Consider the following 13,281-nt stretch of genomic DNA (forward strand, 5'->3'; position numbering starts at 1 on the left):
GTCTGGGTGCTCTCTGGATCGTTTTCGTTTTGGATGCAGTAGGTCTGATCCCATCTGCTGCTACCCTCATCCCCAGGAATTCTACCTCTGGAGCTAAGACGACGCACTTCACCTTTTTCAGTCGCAGCCCTACCCGATCCAGTCTGCGTAGCACCTCCTCCAGGTTGTGGAGATGTTCTTCAGTATCGCGACCCGTGGTGAGGATGTCGTCTTGAAAAACCACCGTCCTTGGAATCGACTTGAGGAGGCTTTCCATATTTCGCTGAAAGATCGAGGCGGCTGAACAAATCCCGAACGGACATCTGTTATACTCAAACAACCCCTTGTGTGTCGTGATGGTGGTCAGCTTCTTCGACTCACTCGCCAGCTCCTGGGTCATGTAAGCTGAGGTCAGGTCCAATTTTGAAAAAAGTTTGCCACCGGATAGCGTCGCAAAGAAGTCCTCCGCTCTCGGTAGTGGGTACTGGTCTTGGAGTGACACCCGATTGATGGTGGCCTTGTAATCGCCACATATCCTGACTGACCCATCCGCCTTGAGCACCGGCACAATCGGGCTCACCCAGTCACTGAATTCGACTGGCGAGATGATGACTTCCCTCAGCAGGCGGTCCAATTCGCCTTCTATCTTTTCCCGCATCACGTACGGCACCGCTCTGGCCTTGTGGAGTACTGGCCTGGAGTCCGGGTTTATGTGAATTACTACCTTCGCCCCCATGAAAGTGCCGATGCCGGGTTGAAATAATGAGTCAAATTTGTCCAGGACCTGTGAGCATGATACTCACTCCACAGAAGAAATTGCATTGACATCGCCCCATTTCCAGTTCATGACAGCAAGCCAACTCCTCCCCAGTAGTGCGGGACTGTCCCCCGGGACAATCCAGAGTGGCAACCTGTTCTCCAAATCTTTGTGGGTCACGACTACATGCTGCGGTACAGAGGGACCTGGGGGTCCTTGTGCATGAAACTCTTTTTGGAGTTTATCTGCAAAACATAAAACATTAATCTGTGCCACCCAACCTGGATGACACACCAGACATTTACAAGGCACCTTTTTTTTTTCTTTTTTGTGTTTTTTTTTTGGGCACTAAAATCAAATTTTTTCCTCCAGTGCCCCCTATAAAAGGGGAGGGGGACACTAAAAGCACCGGCAATTAAAACAAATTAAACTTTAAAACGTAAAATCAAATTAAAATTTGGTTGCCGGGCGTGATGATGCACTCCAGTCCCTCCGGTGCCCACCTCTCGCGGAAGGCCGCGAGCGTACCGGTGGACACCGCATGCTCCATCTCCAAGGACACCCTGGACCGGATGTAAGAGCGGAAGAGAGGCAGGCAGTCAGGTTGGACGACCCCCTCGACCGCCCGCTGCCTGGACCGGCTGATGGCACCCTTGGCCGTGCCCAGGAACAGTCCTACGAGGAGGCCTTCGGACCTACCCGCTCCCCTCCGCACAGGGTGCCCAAAGATCAGGAGAGTGGGACTGAAGTGCAGCCAGAATTTCAGGTGCAGCCCCTTTAAATAATGGTCCTTGTGCATGAATCCCAAAAAGTTAGTTTGCAGGTGCAGCAGGTAATCAGGAAGGCGAATGGAATGTTGGCTTCATTGCGAGAGGAATGGAGTACAAAAGCAGGGAGGTCCTGCTGCAACTGTACAGGGTATTGGTGAGGCCTCACCTGGAGTACTGCGTGCAGTTTTGGTCGCCTTACTTAAGGAAGGATATACTGGCTTTGGAGGGGGTACAGAGACGATTCACTAGGCTGATTCCGGAGATGAGGGGGTTACCTTATGATGATAGATTGAGTAGACTGGGTCTTTACTCGTTGGAGTTCAGAAAGATGAGGGGTGATCTTATAGAAACATTTAAAATAATGAAAGGGATAGACAAGATAGAGGCAGAGAGGTTGTTTCCATTGGTCGGGGAGACTAGAACTAGGGGGCACAGTCTCAAAATACGGGGGAGCCAATTTAAAACCGAGTTGAGAAGGAATTTCTTCTCCCAGAGGGTTGTGAATCTGTGGAATTCTCTGCCCAAGGAAGCAGTTGAGGCTAGCTCATTGAATGTATTCAAGTCACAGATAGATTTTTAACCAATAAGGGAATTAAGGGTTATGGGGAGCGGGCGGGTAAGTGGAGCTGAGTCCATGGCCAGATCAGCCATGATCTTGTTGAATAGCGGAGCAGGCTCGAGGGGCTAGATGGCCTACTCCTGCTCCTAATTCTTATGTTCTTATGTTCTACCGTGGCGCTGCCTAGCACTGGAATGATCTCCTTTGTATATGTCTGTAGCTGTGCATCAATCGGCAATAATTTTGGCCTCCTGGCCTTGGACACTCACAACCTTTTGAACTGTTTAATACTAATCAGGGACTGGCTGGCCCCCGTGTCTAGCTCCATTGATACCGGGATGCCTTTGAGGAGCACTTTCATCATTATCGGTGGCGTCCTGGTATATGAACTGTATATGTGCTCCACATGAACTCGCTGAACTTCAGCTTCCAGCGATTTCCCCCAGTATTCATTTGGCCTCGTAGGGCTTACATTGAGCCCGTCCTCCTCTTACATCAACCTGGCTGCAGGCTTCCTGCACATACGCGCCAAGTGACCGCTGACGTTGCAGTTTCTGCAGGTAAATTGCTGATACCTGCAAGTTCTGGCTGGATGTTTGCCTCCACACCTCCAGCATGTGCTGGAGGCCCCATTGTTGGAAACAAAAGGTCCATTACCAGTTGATCGTCTCTGACTGTCTCTGTAACTGTCCTTAAGCGCACCCTTAACAGGCGTTGATGGCCCCAATACTGGCCGCATTGTCTATTGCGATGGCATGAATCGCCATTCAGCTAGCCATTGTCTCTGTTGAATTCCCCCTTTGGGTTTGACTGCATGCTGGGGCATGTCCGATTGCCCTTGTCTGCCTAGAGAACTGTGTGCCGCGTTAACAATGTTGACTCCCTGGTCGTTTGCCACATTTGAGCCAAGATTTTTGTCATACATCATTCTGGTCTCTTCCTCCCCTGAGATAAATGTCTGGGCTATCAGAGCCACCGCTTCCAAAGGTCAAGTCTTTGGTCTCAAATCAGTTTCCTGAAAACCCCAGCGTGCCCGATGCCCTCAATAAAAAAGTCTCACAGCATCTCCGCTCTGCATGCATCTGGGAACTTACATAGGCTCGCCAGTTGCCCGAGATCTGCCACGAAATCTGGAACGCTTTGCCCTTCTCGCCGCCGGTGCGTGTAAGACCGGTATTTCGCCATGTGCATGCTGCTCCCCGGTATAAGGTGTTCCCTGATCAACTTACTGAGCTCTTCGAACGTCTTGTCTGCCGGCTTCTCTGGTGCTGGAAGGTCCTTCATCAGGGAGTACATCCTGGATCCACAAACCGTCAGGAGATGAGCCCTGCGTTTGTCGGCCGAATCCTGTCCCAACCATTCCTTGGTGACGAAACTTTGCTGTAGTCTCGCAATAAAGTCGTTCCAATTATCATCAACATATTACCTCTCGTCTGTGCTGCTAGTGGCCGTGCTCACGTGGTTTAAATCCCAGTTTCTCGTCGCCAATGATATGTCCTTACTATACAGTATAAATGCACACGAGGCCCATACTTGAGAGAAAGTCACTCTGTGACCAGTTACCTTTATTACCAAGACCTCAAGTGATGAAGGTGGGTGGAGCTTCCCCTTTTATACCTGAAAGTCCAGGTTAGGAGTGTCTCCCATAAGTTCACCCCCTTGTGGTCAATGTTCTCAAGGTGTACAACTTAGGTCAGCTTATACATGGATTACAATGACAGTTGAATACATGACAATATCAATGTACTGGTCAGGTGGGCAGAACAGTGGCAAATGGAAGTCAATCCGGAGAAGTGTGAGGTAATGCATTTGGGGAGATCTAACAAGGCAAGGGAATACACATTAAATGGTATGACACTGAAAAGTGTGCAGGACCACTGATACCTGAAGGTAGCAGGCCAGGTAGATTAGGTGGTTAAGAAGGCATACGGAATACTTGCCTTTATTGGTCGCGGCATGGACTATAAGAGCAGGGGGGTTATGCTTGAACTGTATAAAACACTGGTTAGGCCACAGCTGGAGTACTGTGTGCAACTGGTGGGCGATTGAGTGACATCATTAAAACCCAGCTCGTCATTTGGAGCGTGGGCAGGAGCATCGGCAGAGGCCAGGTACAACGGAGGAGCGGGTAGGTTGGGGCGGATAAGCGGCGAGAGATCGTGGTGGAGGCGCGGCAAATGAGGGTACGGGGCCCAGAAGAGGCGAGGGCCCAGGGGCAGCACGGGCCAGCCCACACTGCGATATGTGCGCACACTAGGTCTGTGCAGCAGAGCAGGTCTCCAGTCGTCCTGGTTAACCCTTGCCACTGGATAAAGGCCTAGCTCTGTCGAGCCCGTGTGGTGGCTGATGTGCAACGGTCACCACACGTTAAAAAAAATCCACCCACAGGCATCTTCCACCCCCTCAACTGGAGTTCAGGACTGGAACATCGGGTCCTTCATTGAGACATCTGCAAACTCATCCCTTTTGGTATGGAAGCAAGTCATCCTCATTCAAGGGACTGCCTATGATGAAAACTGTGTGCAGTTCTGGTCACCACATTACAGGAAGGACATGATTGCACTGGAAATGGTGCAGAAGAGATTTACAAGAATGTTGCTTGGACTGGGTAATTTTATCTATGAGGAAAGATTGGAGATGTTGGGTCTGTTCTCTTTGGAACAGAGGAGGCTGAGGGGAGACCTGATTGAGGTGTATAAAATTATAAGGGGCCTGGATAGAGTGGATGGGAAGGACCTAGTTTCCCTTGGCAGAGGGGTCAACAACCAGGGGGCAGAGATTTAAAGTAATTGGGGGGAGGTTTAGAGGAGATATGAGGGGAAATTTCTTCACCCAGAGGGCGGTGGGGGTCTGGAACTCACTGCCTGAAAGGGTGGTAGAGGCAGGAACCCTCATCACTTTTAGAAAGTACTTGGATGTGCACCTGAAGTGCCGTAACCTACAGGGCTACGGACCAAGAGCTGGAAAGTGGGATTAGCTCTTGGTCGGCCGGCGTGGACACGATGGGCCGAAATGGCCTCCTTCCGTGCTATAAATTTCTATGATTCTACGATCCACGCCAACGAGCAGAACAGGAAGACACACCTCAGTTTAACATCTGATCCCAAGGATGTCACCTCTGACGGTATAGCACTGAACTTTGTGTTCTAGATTATGCCTGTAAGTGCTGGAGCGGGGCTCAAACCCACAACCTGGACGTAGAGAGACACGAGTATGACCTAACGAGTTAAACTGAAGGCAGGGGAGGAGAGTGGGACTAATTAGATAGTGCTTTCAAAGAGCCGACAGAGGCATGATGGGCTTAATGGCCTCCTTCTGTGCCATTCCATTCTATGATTATAGAAAGAATAAAGCGAAATCCCTTTCAGGCAACACAATAAAAAAAATCAATGCACAAACACTTAAAGCGTTAATTGTTTTAATAATATTAGTACATGAAACTAGTGCTGTAGTAGTATCACATCAGGTCAATTGACAGGGAGAGGAGGGGAAAGCAGGGAGCCCCAGCTATCAATAGGCAAGATATTATTTATCTGCCCTACTTTACAAAGCAAAAACTGTGTAAAACTCCCTCGAGAAACCCACGTCCAATCGCGATAACAGAACTGGAATATTCAACATCGCTGGCCCTCGGCCCTTGCCCCACCATCACCCGGCCAACCCCCCCGAGCTCAGCTGGTGATACATGTGGCACCCAGACACCCGCTTTTGCTGCAACAGGACCGTTACCTCAGTTGACGCATCGATAGCCTGACAGTTCTCACTGGCCAATGGGATTTGTTGCTGAGCGTCGCCCGTGCTCCCTGATTGGCCGGGAGTCTCCAGGAATGGAAGATTAATCTCCGGGACCCTGCACCGAGCGACTCCCGGGAGAAAAGTCACACAGCGGCTTCAAACAAAATTGTAGGGTGGGGTGGGGGGGGTGAGGGGGTGGTGCAGTTTATTTTCATTTCATGTTGACTACACTTGAAAAATTGGCTGTGAAGTGCTTCGGGACATTCTGAGGCCATGAAAGGCGCTATATAAATCTTTCTTCGTATAAATGAAAGTCTTTAATGATAAAACTATTGGAGATGGTGTGCGGGGGAAATGACTGTTTCGCTGACAGTCACGGTTAATCCAGTTCGGTAACAATGGGTCTGGTCCTTCCCAGTCTGCCATGGGACAACCCTGGTACCTGGAGGATGGGCCAATGGCACAAGTGTGGGACATCATGTGACGAAACCTCCAGCAAGACACACCCGATCGGAGCTGGCAACCCCCGGTGGTGGGGCCTGTTGGGACGATTGCACGTTTCCAATATTTAAAAAAATGTCAAGAGTAAATTGTTTTGGGCACTGGAGAGATCCTGGCCAACGAGGGATTCGCTTTGGACCAGGTTGTCCAGGTCCTTTCGTTGGGTTCTCTGATAGGTTCTGGTGGGTAAACTGGGCGCCCGGGGGTGGGCGGGGGGGGAGGGGGTTCATTTTAACCCCACTCACCTGGTGGGAAACTGACGGGATCAAATCAGCCGTACGCTTTACACAGCACCCGCCAATTGGAAGGTCAATCAGGCGGGTGTCTCAAAGGGGTGGCGGAACTGATCCCGTCAGGTTAGGTTAAAATTGCACCCACCCCCTCCTCCCCCCAAAAAAGTCTATTCTTTAAACCCTACTTACTTCTGTATGACATTACATCGAAGAGTTTGAAATGTTCTATGAATCATGGGTAAAAGTTGAATGTACCGCCTTCTTTGAGAAATTCAAAATGTCACATAATGTCACATAACGTTACATGTCAAATATCATCACGTCATGTCGCATGATGTCAAACAACGCCACATAATGTCGCATACCATCACACGTCACATACCATCACGTCATGTCACATGTCATACAACGCTACATAATGTCACATAATCATGTCATGGCACATAATGTCACATAACTTCACACGTCTCATACAATCACGTCATGTCACATGCCATGCAATGCTACATAATGTTACATGTCACATATCATGTCATGGCACATGTCATACAATGCCACAGAATGTCACATAACTTCACACGTCACATAACATCACGTCATGTCACATAATGTCATACAACGTCAGGCAATGTCAAGGCACATCATCACATAACATTAGACGACATCACATAACATCACGTAACCTTCATTTCATCTTACTCCCTCTAATGAGTACCACTCTGCAGTCACACTGCAAATCTACCCAGCCTAATAGATGCTGCATGTCCTTCTGAACTCCCGTAATAATAATCAACATAGATGGGTCTGGGAAATGGGACTTCCCCTACTTAATACACGTAACAGTCTTCTCAGAAGGATTTGATCTGGGGGCTACTTCTGGGGAAATTATAAAATGTATTCAAAAAGATGAAGGTTGTAAGCATCGCTGGCAAGGCCAGCATTTATTGCCCATCAATAGTTGCCCTTGAGAAGGTGGTGGTGAGCTGCCTTCTTGAACTGCTGCAGTCCGTGTGGTGAAAGTACTCTCACAGTGCTGTCAGGGAGGGGGCTCCAGGATTTTGACCCAGCGACGATGAAGGAACGGCGATATATTTCAACCTCTGGATGGTGTGAGATTTGTCGGGGAACATGGAGGTGATAGGAGCATAGGAACAGGAGGAGGCCATTCAGCCCCTCGAGCCTGTTCTGCCATTCAATGAGGTCGTGGCTGATCTGTGACCTTTGTGATCTGGTGGTATTCCCATGCACCTGCTGCCCTTGTCCTTCTGGGTGAGGAGAGGAATCCTTGTCCTGTGGTTACAGACGCAGGCCAGCATCCTGCCCCTACTTTTCCCTCCCCTCCCCTCCCCAATACCCCCTCCGCTCCCCCCCACCCCCACCCCCACTCTAATCCACTCCAGAAACTTGGGAAAATGAAACAACCCGAATAAGCCCACCCCTGTCCACGAACAGCTTGTGGGATGAGCAGGTATACTACGGAATAGTATAGTACAGCACAGGAGGCCATTCGGCCCATCGAGTCTGCGCGCTCACACGATCTACTTTACATTCCCGAATAGTTTCCAAAGAGCTACAATTTTTAACAAATTTAAAAAAAGGAGAAAACAAGAACTGGGAAAGGAGGAAGTTGTTATTCAGAAAGCAAAGTGAGAACCAAAAACTAGCAAACAAGATGAAATTGATGGCCTCAAGCATTGCTGCTTGTCAGCCGCTACTGAGGCCCATGAGGAACCAGTTTGGGCCGCTTGCAGACAGGACACGTGTAGTTTGACATGTCTTGCTGTGGATTATGCTGACCACGGTACCCTACACCCCCCACCCCCTCCACTTTGCTCCCGTCCTTTTCTGCAAAGAATCGACTTGTTGCCGGGGCTGCAGTTTTCCACAGGTTGGTTGGCACGGTTACAGTGGCCGCCTGGTGCCTCAGCCGCCGGTGACCATTTACTCCCTCACCTCCGCTCTCATCTGCACCCCCCCCACCCCCCCCCCCCGTGAGGCCCAGAGGTCGAAGTACCGGCAGACTATTTGACTGTGGGGTGCATCGCCCTCGAGCCCGAGGCGGGTCCGCCTCCTCCCCCACCCTCACACATTCCGCACACCCGCCCTTTTGCCGGGCACCTACTGGACAATGGCCGGGAGCAGGAACCCCCCCCCCCCCTCCTCCCTCCCTCGGTTCCCGTTCCCACGGACTCAGACGGTCAGCGGCGGACGGGACGACCAGCGGCAGCACTAGTGGCGGGATAATCGGCAAACAGCTTGCTCCCGTTCCACTGAGGTGGAGCCGGATCGCCGGCAACTGGTGCATCCCTCGCCAGAGGACATCATTGTGGGAAATCCACCAGAAGCTGCCTCGAAAAACTGTATAAACCATTATTCTATTGACCTCGTATAATCAGCGGTGTTGCACAAAGAGCTAGAGATTTTTTTTAAAAAAGAAAATATATATGTATATATAGCCTGACTTCTATTTTCTAATTTCTTCCCGCCGCCCTCCCCTCCCGCCCCCACACCCCACACCTTCCACAGAGAGGTTAGATTCTCGGCGATTACAACTGAAGATGTGCAGAGCAGAGATAGAAAATCCGCAAACCCTTTAGAAAAGGTGGTTCTGTTTCTTCAAGATCACTTGCCGCCAGACTGCTATTTTGTGAAACGTCTGACGAGTCATCCCGAAAATGTCCTCAAAGTCCTGGTCCGTCAGATAGTCCTGCGGAGAGATCGGACAACGGGCTTATTTAAGGTAAGTGACCAGAACATAAACTGTGTGGGGGGGGGGGGGGGGGTTGGGGATTATTGGGCAGCGCACCTTTAAGAAAGGTCGGAGTGCGTCAGTAAAACCCTTCCTCACACGTCCTGCCTAAAGCCCGGTTCATCGAGTCGTGCCGCACAGGGGGAGGCCATTCTGCCCATCGTGTCTCTGCTGGCTCGTTCAATGAGCTATCCAATTACCACCGCAACTTACTCCCTTTCCAATATTTATCCAATTCCCTGTTGATTCTGCTTCCACCGCCCTTTCAGGCAGCACGTTCCCGATCATAACCAACTCTCTGTGCAACAAGAAAAGTCTCCTTTATCTCCCCTCTTTTGCCAATTACCTTAAATCTGTGTCCTCTGGTCACCGACCATCCTGCCACTGGAAACAGTATCTCCTCATCTGCTCGATCTAAACCCTTCATGATTTTGAACACTATTAAATCTCCCCTTAAATCTTCTCCGCTCGAAGGAGAACAACCCCAGCTTCTCCAGTCCTGTCACATAACTGAAATCCCTCATCCCCGGCACCACTCGAGTAAATCTCCTCTGCACCCTCCCCAAGGCCTTGACGTCCTTCCTAAAGTGCGGTGCCCAGAATTGGACACAATACTCCAGCTGAGGCCTAAGCAATCGTTTAGAAACGTTTGGAATAACTTCCTTGCTTTTGTACTCTGCTTCTATTTATAAAACCAAGGACCCCCCCCCCCCCCCCCCGTGCTTTTTTAACAGCCTGATAAACTTGTCTGCCCACCTTTAGAGGTTTGTGCACATACACCGCCCAGGTCTCGCTGTTCCTGCGCACTCTTGAAAATAGGACCATTTAGTTCTCACCTCCTTTTTCCCGGCATCCACTCCCTCGGGAAGCTCATCGGGCGTTTTGTTCACCAGCACGTCCTGGGGGTAATACTGCTTGCCGTTGACGACGATGGGAGCTGTGGGGGGTGGGGAAGCAGGGCGGTCGGCTCCAGTTTGCGGGCTGTCCAAATCGTGACCCCCAGACCTTTGGAGGGGAGAGGACCGGCCGGCAGAGGCCGAGCCCGAGGGAGGGGCCATGGGAGAGGCAGGGGATCGGCCTCCGTTTCTGTTCAGATCTGTATCGTTGAGGTCCTGGAAGAGAACACGGGAGAAGAAACACATCGTTATAAAGCGTCATGATCTTCCATTTGTTGAAAGTGTAAATAACTTTTGTTATATATGCAGACTATAGATATACTCTCTGTGTAGTCACTGTATAGTTGCATAAGATGGAGACTTGTTACCTGATGTACTATCAATAAGGTTTACACTGTGTATATACTATGCTGGCACCACTAGAGGGTGTAACTGGTGGAGACCGGGGTTTCCTGCCCCTGTGGCAGAGGCTGTCCATCAGAGGGCACTGCGGTGGGAGACCTGAGGGTGACCTGCATAGGTGTGCAGGGCCCAGTATAAAAGGCTGCCCACCATGGCTTGTGCCTCATTCTGGGGTTACGAATAAAGGACCAAGGTCACTACAGTTTGAGTACAACACATTGCCTCGTGGAGTCATTCATAAGTGCATTATAGACATAACAACTTTTAAAAGCAAAACTTGATCTGGAGCACTGCGCGTGTGACAGAGTTGTTCCTGCCTGCATCCTCCTCAGCCTCAGAATAGTTTCTGCTCCAAGTGTCTCTGGGAATCCGATTCACAGGCTTCCCAGTTTTGGGATTTGGTCAGACTGTCATTCAGGATAATGTACTGTTCTTCTCTCTCTCTCCCTCCTTACTCCGCTCTCTTCAGCCCTCTCTCTCTCCCTCCTTCTTCTCTCATCGTCTCTCTCTCTCTCTTCTTCTTCCCTTTTACTCCTCCCTCTCTTTGTATTCGTTCACGGGATGTGGGCGTCGCTGGCAAGGCTGATATTTATTGCCCATCCCTAATTGCCCTTGAGATGGTGGTGGTGAGCCGCCTTCTTGAACCGCTGCAGTCCGTGTGGTGAAGGTGCTCCCACAGTGCTGTTAGGGAGAGAGTTCCAGGATTTTGACCCAGTAACGATGAAGGAACAGCGATATATTTCCAAGTCAGGATGGTGTGTGACTTGGAGGGGAACGTGGAGGTGATGGTGTTCCCATGCGCCTGCTGCCCTTGTCCTTCTAGGTGGTAGAGGTCGCGGGTTTGGGAAGTGCTGCCGAAGAAGCCTTGGCGAGTTGCTGCAGTCCATCGTATGGATGGTACACACTGCAGCCACGGTGCACCAGTGATGTGGGGAGTGAATGATTAAGGTGGTGGATGGGGTGCCAATCAAGCGGGCTGCTTTGTCCTGGATGGTGTTGAGCTTCGTGAGTGTTGTTGGAGCTGCACTCATTCAGGCAAGTGGAGAGTATTCCATCACACTCCTGACTTGTGCCTTGTAGATGGTGGAAAGGCTTTGGGGAGTCAGGAGGGGAGACACTTGCCGCAGAATACCCAGCCTCTGACCTGTTCTTGTAGCCACAGTATTTATGTGGCTGGCCCAGTTAAGTTTCAGGTCAATGGTGACCCCCAGGATGTTGATGGTGGGGGATTCAGTGATAATAATGCTGTTTATGGTTAGACTCTCGCTTGTTGGAGATAGTCATTGCCTGGTACTTGTGTGGCACAAATGTTACGTGCCACTTATCAGCCAAGCCTGAATGTTGTCCAGGTCTCGCTGCATGTGGGCATGGACTGCTCCATTATCTGGGGTGTTGTGAATGGCACTGAACACTGTGCAGTCATCAGTGAACATCCCCACTTCTGACCTTATGATGGAGGGAAGGTCATTGATGAAGCAGCTGAAGATGGTTGGGCCTAGGACACTGCCCTGAGGAACTCCTGCAGCGATGTCCTGGGGCTGTGATGATTGACCTCCAACCACCACAACCATCTATCTTTGTGCTAGGTATGACTCCAGCCAGTGGAGAGTTTTCCCCCTGATTCCCATTGACTTCAATTTTACTAGGGCTCCGTGATGCCACAGTCGGTCAAATGCTGCCTTGATGTCGAGGGCAGTCACCCTCACCTCACATCTCAAATTCCGCTCTTTTGTCCATGTTTGGACCAAAGCTGTAATGAGGTCTGGAGCCGAGTGAACCCAAATGGAGCATTGATGAGCAGGTTAGTGGTGAGTAAGTGCTGCTTGATAGCACCGGCGATGGCACCTTCCATCACTTTGCTGATGATTGAGAGTAGACTGATGGGGTGTTAATTGGCCAGATTGGAATTGTCCTGCTTTTTGTGGGCAGGACATGTCTGGGCACTTTTCTACATTGTCGAGTCGATGCCAGTGTTGTAACTGTACTGGAACAGCTTGGCTAGAGGTGCGGCTAGTTCTGGAGCACAAGTCTTCAGCACGACAGTCAGGATGTTGTCAGGGCCCATAGCCTTTGCTGTATCCAGTGCGCTCTGCCGTTCCTTGATATCACGTGGAGTGAATCGAATTGGCTTAAGACTGGCTTCTGTGATGGTGGGGACCTCAACAGGAGGCCCATACGGATCATCCGCTCGGCACTTCTGGCTGAAGATAGTTGTAAATGCTTCAGCCTTGTCTTTTGCACTCGTGTGTTGGGCTCCGCCATCATCAAGGATGGGGATATTCATGGAGCCTCTTCCTCCCGTTAGTTGTTTAATTGTCCACCGCCATTCACGACTGGATGTGGCAGGACTGCAGAGCTTTGATCTGAACCGTTGATTGTGGGATCGCTTAGCTTTGTCTATAGCATGCTGCTTCTGCTGTTTAGTAGTCCTGTGTTGCAGCTTCCTCAGGTTGGTGCCTCATTTTTGGGTACGCCTGGTGCTGCTCCTGTCATGTTCGTCTGCACTCCTCATTGAACCGGGGTTGGTCCCCTGGTTTGATGGTAGTGGTAGAGTGAGGGATATGTCGGGCCATGAGGTTACAGATTGTGGTGGAATACAATTCTGCTGCTGCTGATGGCCCACAGCGCCTCATGGATGCCCAGTTTTGAGCTGCTAGCCCTGTTCTCAATCTATCCCATTTAGCACGGTGGTAGTGGTAC

The 13,281-nt window shown here is 50.5% G+C and overlaps 1 protein-coding gene across 7 annotated transcripts in view; it reads right to left on the minus strand.

Annotated features, from left to right (window-relative positions):
- Positions 1-8,703: 8,703 nt before the first annotated feature.
- Positions 8,704-13,281, minus strand: part of vill (villin-like) — a 213,885-nt gene continuing 209,307 nt past the window's right edge. For all 7 annotated transcript variants that reach the window (XM_070881777.1, XM_070881774.1, XM_070881773.1 and 4 more), the window contains 2 exons: positions 10,120-10,395; positions 8,704-9,241 (listed from right to left, as the gene is read on the minus strand). In XM_070881777.1, coding sequence (XP_070737878.1) covers positions 9,128-9,241; positions 10,120-10,395 — 390 coding nt within the window. In that variant the 3' untranslated portion in view covers positions 8,704-9,127. The remainder of the gene's footprint in view (positions 9,242-10,119; positions 10,396-13,281) is intronic.

This window comes from Pristiophorus japonicus, chromosome 5 (genome assembly GCF_044704955.1).
Source record: "Pristiophorus japonicus isolate sPriJap1 chromosome 5, sPriJap1.hap1, whole genome shotgun sequence".
In the NCBI taxonomy this organism is placed as follows: domain Eukaryota; kingdom Metazoa; phylum Chordata; class Chondrichthyes; family Pristiophoridae; genus Pristiophorus; species Pristiophorus japonicus.